Source organism: Vicugna pacos, chromosome 5, assembly GCF_048564905.1.
Source record: "Vicugna pacos chromosome 5, VicPac4, whole genome shotgun sequence".
In the NCBI taxonomy this organism is placed as follows: Eukaryota; Metazoa; Chordata; class Mammalia; order Artiodactyla; family Camelidae; genus Vicugna; species Vicugna pacos.
The window spans coordinates 36953076-36967595 of NC_132991.1; the positions used below are offsets into that span (position 1 = coordinate 36953076).

At 38.2% G+C, this 14520-nt stretch overlaps 1 protein-coding gene across 1 annotated transcript in view; it reads right to left on the reverse strand.

Annotated features, from left to right (window-relative positions):
- Nucleotides 1–10733: 10733 nt before the first annotated feature.
- Nucleotides 10734–14520, reverse strand: part of FAP (fibroblast activation protein alpha) — a 63015-nt gene continuing 59228 nt past the window's right edge. The window contains exons 24-27 of the mRNA XM_006196221.4: nt 13544–13608; nt 12970–13042; nt 12634–12707; nt 10734–11133 (exon numbers count right to left, since the gene is read on the reverse strand). Coding sequence (XP_006196283.1) covers nt 11032–11133; nt 12634–12707; nt 12970–13042; nt 13544–13608 — 314 coding nt within the window. The 3' untranslated portion in view covers nt 10734–11031. The remainder of the gene's footprint in view (nt 11134–12633; nt 12708–12969; nt 13043–13543; nt 13609–14520) is intronic.

Sequence of the window (14520 nt, forward strand, 5' to 3'; positions counted from 1 at the left end):
AATTTGAAATCCGTACACTAAAAAATGCAGAAAATGAAAAATGGAGTTATAAGCACTTTTTCTTATTCATGATGTCTTGTAATCAGACTTGCCCTCTGCCTGAAACTTGCTCAGTATAACCAACTCACATTTTGTCACCTATTGTAAAGATACAGACGGTTTTTTGGTGTTATTGAAATGATATAATAGTAGAGTGAAGGCTAATTTTTGAAGCTCCCTAGGCTATTATCCTATTTTTAAGTAGAATTTTATTTAATTTAAGCAATTCATTATTTGATTATTTTATTCTTCAAACATAGAGAATTAATTTCTACAATTTTGTTTTGTAGCAAATTGCACCAAATAATTGATCTTTGCACTCAGAAACCGTTCCATGGCCTCAGTACTATGTTCTAATCCTCTCTTGCTTGCTGAAGAGTAAATCATTTCTTTGTGGGCATGTTGTCAGGGGAAGTTAAAGACTGTTTTTCACTTCCATTTTAATAAAAATCTTTTTCTCTTCATAGAGCACACGAGAGTACTCACAGGAAGCCCTTTCTAATGCAGAAGACACAGTCTCCCTTTCTTTCTCATAAATCTGTTCCATGGTCACCAGCATCCTCCTCCATATACACTGATCAGGTAGCTCTGGAAGCCAGAGACTGGATCTTAGACTTTCTTCTTTTTTTTCACGCCTTCCTCTCAACACTAGGCATAACGTACAGCAAAAAAAGGTGACTCAATGAATATCCTAAATTTTGCTTTGATATATTAAGCACCAATTTTCATCTATTATTTTTCTGGACAATTGTCCTACATAAATCTATCATTTAGAACAGTTGACATTAATGAAAACAATCAAGTATAAATTATAATTTCAGGGATACATTTGAATTAACACCTGAATGAAAGTGTAATAATCATGCATTTCAGTGAGTAACACATAGTCCCAACCACCTGATTAGGTGATTGCTGGCTTTCATTTTCACATAGAATTCAAATACAGGCTTAATTTTAATCAGCAGATTTAGAACAGAATAATACTTTGAAAATATTTCTTTGTTTAAGGTCAGTTTTTTTTTATACTTCAGGGATGAGGAGCAAGTCCCCTAAGATTATAGAAATACTTGCCCTTTATTAATGCTTATGAAAAGCAAAACTCTCTAAATGTGATATTCTCTAATCCTCACCATATAGAGTAAGTTAAATATTTCTGCCTCCATTTTACAAACAGTGAGACAAGGGAATAGAACAGACAACCAAGTTGCTTAAAGCCACAAGTGGATTTGAATCCTTACTTCCCTCCTCAGGGAGGGCTCTGCCAAACAGTGGTGGGAGACCGGGCAGAATCTCCTCACCTCCTTGGAATCTGCTTTGACTTCTGTCTGAATCCATTCACCGCCGCCAGATGGCTAAGATAGCAAGATGTCTAAAGATTAAACAGTTGGCAATTCCAGGTATTTTATAGTTTAGCTCTGATTTTAAAAGTGTATGATTCACTGGTTTTTAGTATATTCACAATGTTGTATAACCGTCACCACTGTCTACTTCCGGAACCTTTTCATTACCTTCAAAAGAAGCCCTGTACCCATTAGCAGTTGCTCCCTGTTGCCTCTTCCCGGCCCCTGACAACAACTGATCTACTTTCTCTATTTATTTGCCTACGCTGCACATCTCATATAAATGGAATCACTCAATACATGGCCTGTTGTGTCTGACCTCTTTTACTTAGCATATATTCAAAGTTCATCAATGTTGTAGCACGAATCAGTACATCATTCCTTTGTATGTCTTCATAATATTCCATCATATGTATATAACACATTTGGTTTAACTATTCAATTGATGGACACTCGGGTTGTTTCTACTTTTGAGTATTATGAATAATGCTGCTATAAATATTTAAGCATAAGTTTTTGTTTGGACTATGTTTTTAATTCTCTTAGGTAAAGTAGGATTCTCAAAGAATGGTAAAGAATTCTAGAAGAAGAAGTGATGAGTTACATGATAACTCGACTTCTGACTTATTGAGGGACTGCCCAACTGCTTTCCAAAGTAGCTGTGGAGATTCCATTTTTTAAGAATCAAATCCATGAGTTTTGGAGATGTCACCCAACCGACTTTTCTTCCCTTCCAACAGCTACAGATTTCATTTTCTGATAAAGAAGCTGGGAACATTCAAAGAGCATAGGATTGAGAGCACGGTATGGGAGCGGGACAGGCCTTGGCAAAAAGAGTCTGTCTTAATAGTTTTCTCTAGACTGAAGTGAAGACAGAATGGGAGGAGAAAAGATGGAGGCAGCCTGAGGTTGGCTATTTGAAAAGTCCTTTTGGAAGAGCTGATATGTGAGTGCAGTTGAGCAGGAATGTGGAAGAACAGAATTTGAGTCAGACAAGCAAATATCTGATATTTGAGAAGTCTAAGTGTTTTGAGTGCTCATGAGGTATAAGGTATGACTCTTTAATGACTGAGGGGGGTGAATTCTATGGGTTTCCTCTCTTCTATGTCCAGAGATGTGAATGACAACTGATTAAATAAGACTAACAAATTTTAACTTTGTCTTTAACTGAGAATGAAAGTATTTCTTTTATTGGCAATGAAAATGGATTAAAATAATTATTTATAAAGCACCCAAGAGCCTAATTTTCTGAAATCTCTCAGATTAAAAACTTCAATCTACTGATTCTAGAAATTGTGCCATAATTATTACAAATATATTGAAAATCTTTACAAAGGAAGTTTTTTTTAAAACCAGATCTTTAAAAGACTTATTGAGATTAAGTTTACACAACAAAACCAAATCATTTGAAGTGAACAAATTAGTGTCATCTGTTCACAGTGTTGTACAACCACCAACTCCATCTAGTACCAAAACTTTTCTATCACTCAAAACAAAACAAAACAAAACAAAACAAAACAAAACACTTTATATGTTAAGCAGTTTCTTCTCATCCTTGGGGAACCACCAATCTGTATTCCATTCCTGTGGACTTACCTATTCTGGATATTTCATATAAATGGAATCATACGATAGCCTTTGTGTCTGGGCTTCTTCCACTTTGCATGTTTCCAAGGTTCATTCATGTTGTAGCATGCATCAGTGCTTCCTTTTTATGGATAAATAATATTCCATTATATGTGTTTAACACAATTGGCTCATTCATTCATCCATTGATGGAACTTTGGGCTGCTTTTACCCTTTGACTATGGTGAATCAGCGCTGCTATGAACATGCCTTTAAGTGTATTTGCTGGAGAAGCTGTTTTCAGTTCTTTTGGATATATACCTAGAAGGGGGACTGCTGGGTTACATGATGATCCTATGCTTGACTTCTTGAAGACCTGCTAAACTGTTTTCCGCAGCAGCTGAACTATTTTACATTCCTGCCAGCAATATAATGAGGGTTCCAATTTATCCATATCTTTGCCAACACTTTTTCTCTTTCTTTTATTTAATAGCCATCCTTGGAGGTATAAAGTGATACTTTATTATGGTTTTGATTTGCATTTCCCTAACGGTGAAAGATATTGAATATCTCTTCATGTGCTTGTTGTTTAGTATCTTCTTTGGAGAAATGTCTATTCAAGTTCTTTACCTCTTTTTAAATTGTGTTGTTGAATTATAAGAGTTCCTGATATATTCTAGATACTGGACCCTGCAAATAAAATTATATATAGATATGAAAATATATATAACACATACATATGCATAGGTCCATGTAAATATATATATTATACATGTAAAAACATATATACAAAGTATATATATGTCATATGTGAAATTCTTTTTCAAAAATGAATAAAATTTTAATAAAAATTATACCTTTTAATAAATTACACATATTAACAGTTGCATCTATAGTTTCTATGACTACTTATTTTCTGGGAGCTATGGCACAGGATTATGTGAATATTGAATGGCTATTTATAAGGTTTATCAAATATTTTTAACACTCTGATAATGATAAATCACTAATACTTGTCAAGAGGAAATACTGTGCAAAAAACTCTAAGTCTATGTCAAGGAAATGGTACTAGGGTTTCCTATAGCAGGTTTCACTGGGCACAGCTTTTTCACCAAAGATTATGTAAACAATGTTTTATGGTTCCTGATACTGTAACTTGAGAAAGTAAATAATAAAAATCCTCCGGATATGTTGAAAGTGCTTTGGCAACCTGGAGGCACACATGTGATTTTTTTTTTAAGCATACACTGATAGCCACTAACTAAAAGCAGGAGAAAGATATAGAATGCTTATTTTCCTTGGAATTTTTTAATTTTTACTTTTTGTTTTTCTAAAAACTTAATCTGGAGGAATAAAACCTCAGGTTTACATTTTCATTTTTGGAGCCTCTGCTTTGGCAGCCTGAGTGCTGTTGGCAAGATACAGTTGATGCCAATTTGGGGACCATTCTTGTGTGATATCTTAGAAGCTCCCCCCCATCCTACCCACTTCTGTAGCTCTGTGGCCATGGTGTGGGAGTTGGTAGGAGAACAGGTGTGGGAAGACATAGAGCAGGGGTAACATTAACCAGAAGACATCCAGAAGGAATACAGATGAGTGGAGAAGAGGTGATGGGAAGACTGGAAAGCTAACATCATTTGGAGTCCAGTCACGAACTGGATTTACATACTGGATGGCTTGCTTGTACATACACAGAATTTTGCTGGGGCCAGGAATGAGATGCAAAGTCTGTAGAAGTCATCGAGTTAGAGGCAGGCACAAAACACCATTTTCAAAGCCACCCTACCAATGTTTATTTAAGCAGTTGCTTAATGGCTACTTCATTAACTGTACTTAAATTCTAATACTGACAGAGAACTTGCTACTAGGGTTATGTTTATTTATACTCTATATATTCAACATGTGATTAATGACAATAATATGTAACAAAGCCATCTGAAAAGGCATTCCCCAGGCTTCCCTGGAATACCTGACAAATGGCACTTCTCATATTACATGAGGTGTGGTGATGGGAGGAAGACTGTGGTCCAGAAGATCTGATTCTATGGATCTCAGGTAAGCGCCATAATTTGTATGTCATTTTCCTAATCAGAAATACACATATTTTTTTAGATAGAAGAAATGGTTACTGTATAATATTATGTATGATATTACATTTAGAACAGTTTTTCTTTCAAATGGCAGCTAGGTATTTGAAGGGTTTGCCACAGAATGGTTGTGACTTTAATCTCAAAGCTCAATTCGTGGTCAGCGGGGACTGTACATCAGGAAATACACATCTTAAATTTTTTTAAATTTTAGCTTTACCATTTGGAGAATTAAGTGGAATAATCTATATGAAGTACTTGATATATAATTGACATTCAAAAAAGGGGGCAATTAAATGATTATTTAAAATAGAAATTGATATCCACAGACCAAATCTGACATGATGAGTTTTCTTTACTCATAAATTAGTTGTCAAGAGTTCAAAATTGAGAGAGTTTATATTTAACTCTCCAATTTTCTGGTATCTTTTGACAAAAACCAGGCTGGGAAGCAATAGGCCTATATTTCTCCAGGGCAACAGTTTGAATCAGTAGGCGTCACCCCTCTAGACGCACTCACCAGCTTGCCTGAGTGTCACCCTTAGGTTACTGAGAACTTGCTGACCCCCTCCTTGGTTTGCTTCATTTATTCTGATTGCCTAGCTGGCCTCAGCAGTTGACTGAGATTGGGAACTCTACTCCAGGGCATCCTGTGCATTTGTCCAATACAAGATTCTCAACTATCAGTTTAATTCACATAAAATCAGTCTCATCAAGGAAGATGGTAGATGGTGATGGCAATTCCTTTGAGAATGTTATCATATCAGCATCATGCAAAGTGCAATGGTGGCCTCAGGCCTCATTTTCATCATCCAAGTCAGGGAGAACACTTTGACCTGTTTTAAGGGGATATAAGATTGTTTTCCCACGCCATCTCTATAAAAAGAGCCTCAAAAGAGACCCGTGAGAACTCTGTATTGGAAAGAAACAGAAATAATCAGTGTAACCACTGTAATCCCAGAAGATGATGAGATCCAGAGGAGGGAAGAATGAATTAAAACACCAGATTGACTCCTATTATCCAAGCTATGGTCTCAGTTTTTGGAAGAGGATTTATGGCTTAGGAATTACCTTGCACTATATCCTAATGGGACACAGAAGGATTCGTTGGGCTTGCAAAGCCATGGATTTAACTCAGTAACTGTGGCACAGAGAGGGGTAATGGAATCTCAGGAAGATAAAGCGCTTGCCCAAATCATAAGAATTAGAATTCAGTTCTCTTGATTCTGTTTGGTCATTTTGCAGATACCCAAGGCCATACTCAGCCACATTGATGGGATCCTAGAAAGTTCAATTCACCCATATTGAATGGTCAACTAGAAAACTGTGATCGTAAATGTACAAATTCTGGAAGACATATTTCACTGGCTTATTTTTGATGACTCCAAATTTATAATCTGAATTTAAAAGAACCAACCAACAAAACGTTCAGGATTTGAACTTATGACCTACCTGCATAGCTATCCTTGTTTTACAATGTGAAAGAAACCCTTAGTACTTGAAATACATTTATTAAATAAAATATACTTTAAAACTACTTTTTATTGACAAAAAAAAAGATGCTAAAATAATCAATAACGTTCCAGAGACTTACTTGACTTTTTCCAATCTGAATCTTGTGCCAAAATTCCTCAGTCTGTGGTGTCTCTAGGGGCAGTGAGAATTGGATGTAGGGCAGTGCAGTGGGCTTTTTATTTCCTAACGCAAATTATTTTTGTTTCATAGATCACCTTCTTTTAAATCTCTGGCTAAGATTCATGTCCTCCCTAACCCCATTCTCCTGACTATGGGCCACCTGCTGCTTAGGGATTTTTTTTTTTCCTTTGTCTTTGCTTTGAAGGGGAAAAGGCAAGTTTCTATTACATACTTATTTCTATTAAATACTTATTTCCATACTATTTACATACTTGTTTCCACGGTGAGATCACATATATGGATTCTAGTTTCATAATAATAATAATGAATAGCCAATAATTCATGGCTAGCAAAGATGGTCCTGTCTTTGCTTGTCAATGAACAATAATTAGGAAAAAGAGAAGACAAATGTCAGACCACGGTTTGACATGATTACCCCTCTCTCGTGCACAGGATACGGACTCTGTATCACCACAGAGCAAAGGATGTAATATTGTACCAACAAATATTTATTAAATCATATATTGTCAAAGCCATTTTTAAAGTAAGTAGAGTAAGTAATGGAGGATTAATTAGAGGCCAATAGAATGAAATCATACTGCTCCAGCTTGCCAAAGACATTACCTGTGCGTCAAAAAGAAGTGTCTGTGACCAGCATGCTAGTATTGCATGCCAATAATCTGAGCAGGTGGTCATTAGAGACTTTTGCCAGAAACCAGATCTTTTTCCCCATGAATAGCTTGGTAAGGTCCAGGCACTCATTTCTCCCTGAATTAGAAATTATTTCACTTAGAATTGCCAAGGTACCTGTCCATACTGCCAAGGAAGTGTTTTAGCAAATCTCCTTTCACAAGCTGAGAAGCGTTTACTGTGTTCAGAATTTTAAAATCTGTTTTATTAGATAAACTCAAAATCTCTGCTTTACTGGATACATGTAACGTATCTGTTAGGTGCCTTCTTTCTGCTTTACAAACAGGATAATTGAACACGTTGTTTTGGTAGAATCTTCTCAGAAGACCACATAATCACCATTTAAATTAGCCCTACTTCATTTTACATTTGCTTATTTTACTGTTAAGTTTTCCAGAACTGTATTTTTTTTTTACAATTAGAACATCTGAATTTTAATTACACTACCATCAAGAAGCTCATTAAAGTCACTTAATTGGCAACATTTCAAAAAAAAAACCTTAGCTGGGTTTAATATATTTTAAAGAGTTACTGTCAAAGTATAATTTCACCATTACAAACAGCTTGGCAACAACATTTGCATAAAGATCTGTCAGTTTCTGAAAAATGCTCAAATGTTGGGAAAATCAGATTCGTTAAGGCGCCTTTACTGAAACAGTCTAGAAACGGAGAACTTGTCACATACATTCATCTTCATAACTCCTGCAGGACCCAGAATACGGCCATGCACTGCACAGGTATCACAAAATGTTTCTTGAAGGAAATAAAACATACTTTCACACTTTGCAGTAGATTAAAAAAAATGTTTTTTAATCTCAAGAAAAGTTTCCCTCATTTGTATTCAATTTAACAAAATACCCATTTTCTTGCTCCTTCTTTCTCATTCACTCTAACAAATACTTGATGGTCACTTAGAATTTTGAAACCTCTTAAAATAGCTCTAAAGCCAGCATTGCAGGATTAAAATTTGAGATTATTTTGAGTTGGCATAATTTTTCGTGGCTTTCCTCTCACATGTACCAGAATCCCATCCCCAGGGTACTGATCTCATTTGAACTTGCATTGGGGTTACTCATATTCACTTCTCACCTTTACAAACTTTAAGCTACTGCCTATAGACTGACATGTATACTGTTTAACATACAAGTCTTTTTTTTTGAGGGGGTGTCACCTATAGTACCTAAAACAGTGGGCTGACAGCTGCATTTGTGGAATGATGCATGGAAATCTCAAGTTGGTGATACATGAAGGGTGATTATACTCTGCCACATTAATTAGGGTGTTGGGACACCCTCCTCCCCAAGTCTCATATGTAAGCAGAAAATGTGGCAAAGAAGAGTTATTATTATAATTCACCTCCTACAAATAGAAAAGGTAAGACATTTAATCATCCTTTCAGTTTGATATTTTCTACTAAAATCTTTGTATTTTATGTCCTTTTTATCTTTCAAGCCAAAAAAAAAAAAATCTAGCAAAGCTGTACAAAACGTGAACATTAAAAACAACAAAAAACAAAAAACCCTACCACTTTAGTTGCTGACTTGCTCTCCACTATATCCTCAAAATCTTGCATGGTGTCAGGTATACAGACAGTGTTTGTTGAATGAATGAATGAACACATGGACACACGCTGACATCCTGAGGAGCACCTGGATGGCTGTACCTGAGGGCGTCAGGGAAGGCCACATCAGTAGTGATGTAGAAACGCCTGTCTTCCACGAACACAGCGTCGTTCACTCATTCATCAGTTGGTGAGCTTCTACCATATGCTCTGTTCCAAGATGTGGTCTGTGAAGATTCCTCCAGGATAGCACCATCCAACAGCACTTTCTGTGATAATGAAAATGTTCTACATCGAATATCTACAATATTATTCTGTAGACTGTGGAGAATACCTGGAGGTTTCTACTTGGGAAAGTGATGCAGTTCGATCTGTCTTGGAGAAGTTACCTCTGTGGCTCTGGGAACCAAGGCCTGAGGCTGGAGACCACTTTTTGCACACTGATATTAAATACCAAATCTGCATACTCCACAAAGGCAGAAAATAAATTGGAGTAACAAGACTTTCTTATTATTTGTAATTGCCCCATTTTCTCCCTTCATAAAGTATTAGGAGAGGACTGTTGGCTAGTCTCCTCTAGAATATCACGAGGAAATCTGGGCTTGCTTCAGAGGCTGCTCCCTGCAGAACAGAAAGGAAGGTAGTAGCTCCCCTCTGATCCTCAGAGCATCAACAGTTGCGTGGACGTGCAGAGCAGGGCCTGTGGCCAGTCCTGAGTCTGTGAGGATGTTGCCTGGGCTCCTTGACCTCCACAAAGCACCCTTCCTGACAGGTGAGGTGTGGCTCTGTGACTGGAGGGAGAGGCACGGTCTCAGAAAGTAGGAGAAAGAGTGTTGGACTGAGAAAGGTCTGAGAAGTCTAAAGGAGTCTGTAATGAATGATCTTCGAGGCCCCTTCCCGCTGTAGTTTCCACACCTGGACTGGTTCTTCTGGCTTGCCAGCACGAGGGAAGGCATAAGGGTCTTCCACCTGCAACCAGGAAGACTGAAGCTAAGGGTGGGGAAAAATCTCCCAGGGCAATCCAACACTGGGAACCACATCAATGGAAAGTCCCCTAGGCAGTGACCTCATGGATACTTTCAACACTCATTTAAGAAATATCTTCAGGTGACCTGGTGTGGATTGTTTTAAATTCTGTGACAATCACAGAGATGGCCAGCTGCCCGTGCTTCTCAGTGACAGGAACAGTTACCGGCAGAGCATTGCCTCTGGGACTGCAGGCATTATGACTCTTCTTCTTCTTCTTCTTCTTCTTTTTTTTTTTCCAGAATAAACCCTATAATGTAGAACTAAAACCCCAGAAAAATCTCATAGATTTAACATTTTTCCTCTCCGGCTATTGATGTCCATTTGATTTAATTTTTGGATTTATTTAGTTTGGTGAGGCTTAGCAATCCGAAAACAGTTACCATTACTTGTTCTAAAAAGGGACCTAAAATAGGAACGTCTCCAAATTAGAAGCATTTCTTAAAAGGAGCCTAGATTCAAAATTCTGATTTTATCAAATACTTTCGGCATTGTGAAAGAAATCTTCTGGGAGAAACTTAATAAACATTTCTTGGAGGGACAGCCCAGAGTGCAAGCGTCAGGGCACCTCCACCGAAGGCATCGCCACCCTGATTTCTGAGCAGTGCTTTTGCACTCTCTGAGCCATTTGTTCCAGCGTTTGGAGTTCTAGTTACAAAAATCCAAAACTGCTTCGAGATTCTTCTCCTCCACGACCACCCTAATATTATTCAAGCACTTGCCTAACACAAGCATGTTTTCCTGTAATAGAAACCAGAACGTGAAATTAACACACACAGAGAAAAATAATAGCATTTTAGCTTCTGATTTTATTTTTTTTCTTCAAAGGAACAGGTGATAAAACACGGTCTGTGTCCAAAGCAAAAGGCACGGCCTCCTTTTCACTTCTTTCACAGAGTGCCAGGAAATGTAAACAATATTTAGGTTGAACTTCTGAGTCCTCCGAATTTTTTGTCAGCCTTGAGAACAACATTCATTTGTTTGTTTATACCAGCATTTAACAGCATAAAGAGAAAAACAAGCAAACGGTCTGAGGCATTTATAGGAAGTGTTCAGATTGTGATACAGTCTTGGATCTGCCTCGTTTTTAGTCTGACAAAGAGAAGCATTGCTTTAGGAAGTGAGTCATGTGGGTGTATAAATGCTTCGTGGACAGGCCGGATATGCCGTGGTTCTGGTCCGAGTACCACTGAAACACAAAGGGGAGAAGACTCTGTTATTCCTGCAGCCACTTCTGACTTTTTGTGCTCTCAGGGCCTGATGATGGTTTTTCTAATATTCCTGTTGAAATTCTACTTAAGAATACTTGCATAAATAAAGCAGTTTACATGTAAATATTTAGAACAGGAAGATTTCAAGCCCTTTTATTAACCTTCACTACTGCTTTGTATTTTTCAAACTTATATTCGAGCTTCTGTTGGCTGAATTTTCAGTGACCAGCATCCTGGGGATCATGAGAGGCTCTGGTTCCAGAGTTGGGGCGCTGGGTCAGACACTTTGCTTCTCTGGAGCTTGGTTTCCTCATTTGAAAAATGAGGACAAGGAGAGGGTTGGATTTGATTTTCTCTAAGGCTCCTTCTAGCTCAAAAATTCCACGAGGCTTTTAGCCTCTGAATCTAATTCCTCTCGGTTGCGGAAAATTCACAGCACATATAACCGTAAACACCCTTCTCAGGAGTTAAAAATAGCATCATTAAAAAACCCCAGGGAGATGGTATTATAAATTTCAGCTTTACTGCTGGAGAGATGCCAGTAAGGTTATTGTTTTCACCAAATGAAGGTGGCTAGTGGTTGTTGATGTAAAGCTATACACTTAGGAAAAGAATTTACTCTGGGAGTCACATTTAAAAAAAAAATGGGTGAAGGGGTAAAAACAAGATCAGAAAAATCTCATCTCATGCTTTGTAAATTATCTTAAAAAACCAAATTTCCAAAAGATGGGGGTTTCCTTCTCTAGATTCTTGCGTAACAGATGCAAGTGAGGGGGAATTTACGCTCCCTGAAGAGGGGGAGAATTAGCGATCAGGGACTGTCTCCCCTGCTTTGGCTTTCGCCTTGTTCGCCTCTGTGTTTCCATTTCCCATTTTTCATGCAACTGGATTTTACAGCCAGCTCATTCGTTCATTCACTCAGTAAAAATACGAGCTGTGAAGGGCCCGGCAGGTGTGTGTCAGGCACCGAGAACGGGGAGATGAAAGGATTCTCTAACTCTGCCTGGAGCTGCATGATTTCAGGGAGCCTCTGAGGTCTCTGATAACATTCCGCGATTGCTTCTTACTGAGTAAACAGATTCTTCTAGCTGCTTTGGGAGTCTCGGATTTTGCAGGGACTCAAGGCACGTAGCTCCACTTAGCACATGGGATCACGGAACTACTGGATCGTTGAGCTAGAAGATCATCTAATCTTGTGGTTGCCTTATTTTATATGTGACTCAACTGGGATCAGCAGAAGTGATGTGATTTGCCTGGTGTCCTTCAGGGAGTTAATGAAAGATGCAAGATTCATTTGCTAGTGTTCTGCGTACTCTACCTTACAGCCTCTTTGTCAGGTTTCAGTTAAAAAGGAAAAAAGAAAAAGAAAGAGAGAAAAGGAAAAAGAAAAAAAGAAAAAGAAAAGAAAAGAAAAGATGATTTCTCCTTTTAGCGTAGGGGTCTAAGGCCGTGAACACGAGTGAGACGAAGTGATGTACCATTGCCTGGAAATCCACTTGTGCATTAACCAGAGCTTTAGCAATCTGTGCTGAGTTTTGAAAGTGCACATTATCTGCAACAAAGAGAGAGAGTTAAAGTGCTGTTAAATACCAGAAAGCATAGAGTGACAATGTACTGCCTGGAAATGAACACCAACAATTATCTAGTCATGCAGTTGACATTGTCAGCAGTGAGTAATCACACTCGTTTATGGAAATGTCCCTGACTCTTAGGTACTGACCCTGAGCACAGGCATAGGAAGATGCTTAATGTTTCTTAAACAAAGTGATGCTGGCTCAGTATTTTTATGTGTAAGAGTCTTGCTTAAACCTCACCATCTGCTGTTCCGTGGATGAGAAGATAGTCTACATTTCTGAAATATTCTGCTCTTGCCATCACAGTTGAATTCTGGAAAAGAGGAAAAATTAACATTTTAGTTGCTGCAAGTTCTAATAGAAAACTAGCAAAATCATTGTGCAATGGACTTAGCACCAATACTGAAATTATGTATTGCTTTGGTTGATAAATATTTAAGAGTCAGAGCAACACATTTTCATCATCATTTGCATTACTTCCATCTGATTCTTAGTTTGAAAAACTGAAAGTTTATGTGTCACATGTTACATATGAGTGAGACCTTAGGCATAAAAGATGCCCTGCTCAAGCTGTGTAGGGGTGGGGGTGGGGAGGAGGATGAGGAAAAGGGAGGTTCGGGAAGGGAGGATGGGGAAAGGAAAAAGAGAATCCAAAAGGAGCAAATTCCTTTCTAGTGAGGTGCTTTGCAGCTGACAAAAGATTGTCACATTTGCTTGGAGACCCAGCAATAGTGTCAGCTCTGAATGACTGCTTTACAATTATTTAGCACATCTGAAATACATTAATGACCTCAGTAAAACAGAAAACACTTACTTTATAATGCTCGAGATTATCATCCTTTGTTGGGAGGCCCATGAATCGCTCTGTGTAGATAGATGCTGTAAAATATATAAGATACATGTCGTTTCATTACCTGACAAGGCTCCTCAGATGAATAACTGCTCATCAATTCTCTCAGGGGGAGCTGCCGAGGAAGGTTCTTGTTTCCTTAACTGTGACCCAAGTCATTTGCCCTGCAAGTTGCCTCAATAGGGCTGGAGAAGCAATGCAGGAGAAGATCATGGACACAGGAGCAGCCAACACTATGAAGGTGGTATAGCTCAGTGGTAGAGTGTGTGCTTAGCATGCATGAGGTCCTGGGTTCAGTCCCCACTACCTCCATTAAAAAAAGAGAAAGAAAGGGCTAGTCTTAAGCTTTTTCACTCCTATCCTAAGTTCTTCAGTTGCAGAATGTTGAGTTAGGAATGATCTCATTATATTTTAAAAGCAATCACAAATGCAGCCATCTCTACTACTTGTATTGGTACCTTAATTTGGGATGGAAGTATGTCCCACAAGTCCTCCTCCCCCAACACACACACACATTTTTTTTTTCTCTGAATGAAGATTCCCTACAAGTTGCAGTTGCCTCATTTCCACCCCGACGCAGGGAAGAGGATCTGATGGAAGGTAATTTTTGTGCACTTATTGGAGTTAGTTCCAAATAATTATCCTGCATTGATGTTAATCATAAAAATAGGCACACACGGTAGGTGTACTTCTCAAACAAATGTTTTGTTTCTTTGATTTCTGGAGCAATGGAATTGGCAGCTGCAAACCATGACATGGAGGTGAGTTGTCTCGCCCCGGCCTGACTTTGCCTAAGATGTGCTCAAAAGCCAGTTAGGCTGCACCTGTGTGCCTGCACAAACACAGGGTTAGCTCTGATTTTAAAGATTTAGTTCATCAAGGGACACAAGGTTTCTGGGAGAGAAAAATAACATACGTTGGATTTGGGAACAGTCCTTCCT